At 46.0% G+C, this 941-nt stretch overlaps 1 protein-coding gene across 1 annotated transcript in view; it reads left to right on the forward strand.

Annotated features, from left to right (window-relative positions):
- The first annotated feature begins 226 nt into the window (after positions 1 to 226).
- LOC107567810 (spondin-1-like) overlaps positions 227 to 941 on the forward strand; it is a 197787-nt gene continuing 197072 nt past the window's right edge. Inside the window, exon 1 of the mRNA XM_016253577.1 lies at positions 227 to 644. Coding sequence (XP_016109063.1) covers positions 407 to 644 — 238 coding nt within the window. The 5' untranslated portion in view covers positions 227 to 406. The remainder of the gene's footprint in view (positions 645 to 941) is intronic.

Raw genomic sequence — 941 nt, forward strand, 5'->3', positions numbered from 1 at the left:
TAAAATTAAATGAAATATTTATAACATGTATAAATAATTTATTAATAATACATTTAAAATATAATTAATTAATTATAATTTGTTCTGACGATTCTCAAAATATCTGAAAACCGGGGCTCTCTCTGTTCTGAGCATGTGGTCTTTGTTTTTTGAGTTTGTGTGGCTGAATCCATTCGGCTGTCAGTGTGAGGCAGCAGCACTAGAGTCAGTCCACTCTGAATGTGCCACTGGGTACAGACGGGCGATTCATCATCTCTCTTTCTCTCTTCAGTTCAGGATGGCAGAATAACAGGGTGAAGGCGGAGATATCTGCATTTGCGTATATGGGAGGCTGTTATTACAGCCAAGTTTAGTTTCCACTAGAGTTCAACACTCTAGAAACACGCTTGTAAGTGCGTATTTGGAAATGAAAGTGAAGCGATCGGAGATGTGGAGAGCCGCTGTCCTGCTGCTGTTAACCGGCTGCGTGTGCGCGAGTGTGCCCGAGGAGCCCGCGGACAGAGCGGCTCCATCTGACGGCTATTGCAGCTGGATAACGCGGGCTCAGCCTCACGGAGCTGGAGGCAGGAGGGAGGGTTTCAGTGAGTTCAGACTGCGAGTGGAAGGAGACCCGGAGCATTATCAACCCGGCAGCACTTACCGAGGTACATGTCACTGTTTCAGCTGTTGTCAGGACCACCGGCGCGGACAGAGACGCTTCACAGTGCGCGCGCTGGAGATAGGGGCTTTGTCTGAAAAACTAACATGCTGCCTACATAGGCAGCATGTTGGGGCATCATATTGCCTAAGTGATAGTGGAAACTGGGTTTTATTGTGATGCGGGGAAGTTGTCTCAGTAACTAATGTTTTAATTTAAAAGTCCACAAATATTTGTTCCCTGGCAGTGGTCATAAATGTTTATTTATTATTTTTTTTAATGAAAACACCCCCCCCCCCCCCCC

The sequence above is a fragment of the Sinocyclocheilus grahami genome, unplaced genomic scaffold (genome assembly GCF_001515645.1).
Source record: "Sinocyclocheilus grahami isolate Dianchi unplaced genomic scaffold, SAMN03320097.WGS_v1.1 scaffold1190.1, whole genome shotgun sequence".
Classification (NCBI taxonomy): domain Eukaryota; kingdom Metazoa; phylum Chordata; class Actinopteri; order Cypriniformes; family Cyprinidae; genus Sinocyclocheilus; species Sinocyclocheilus grahami.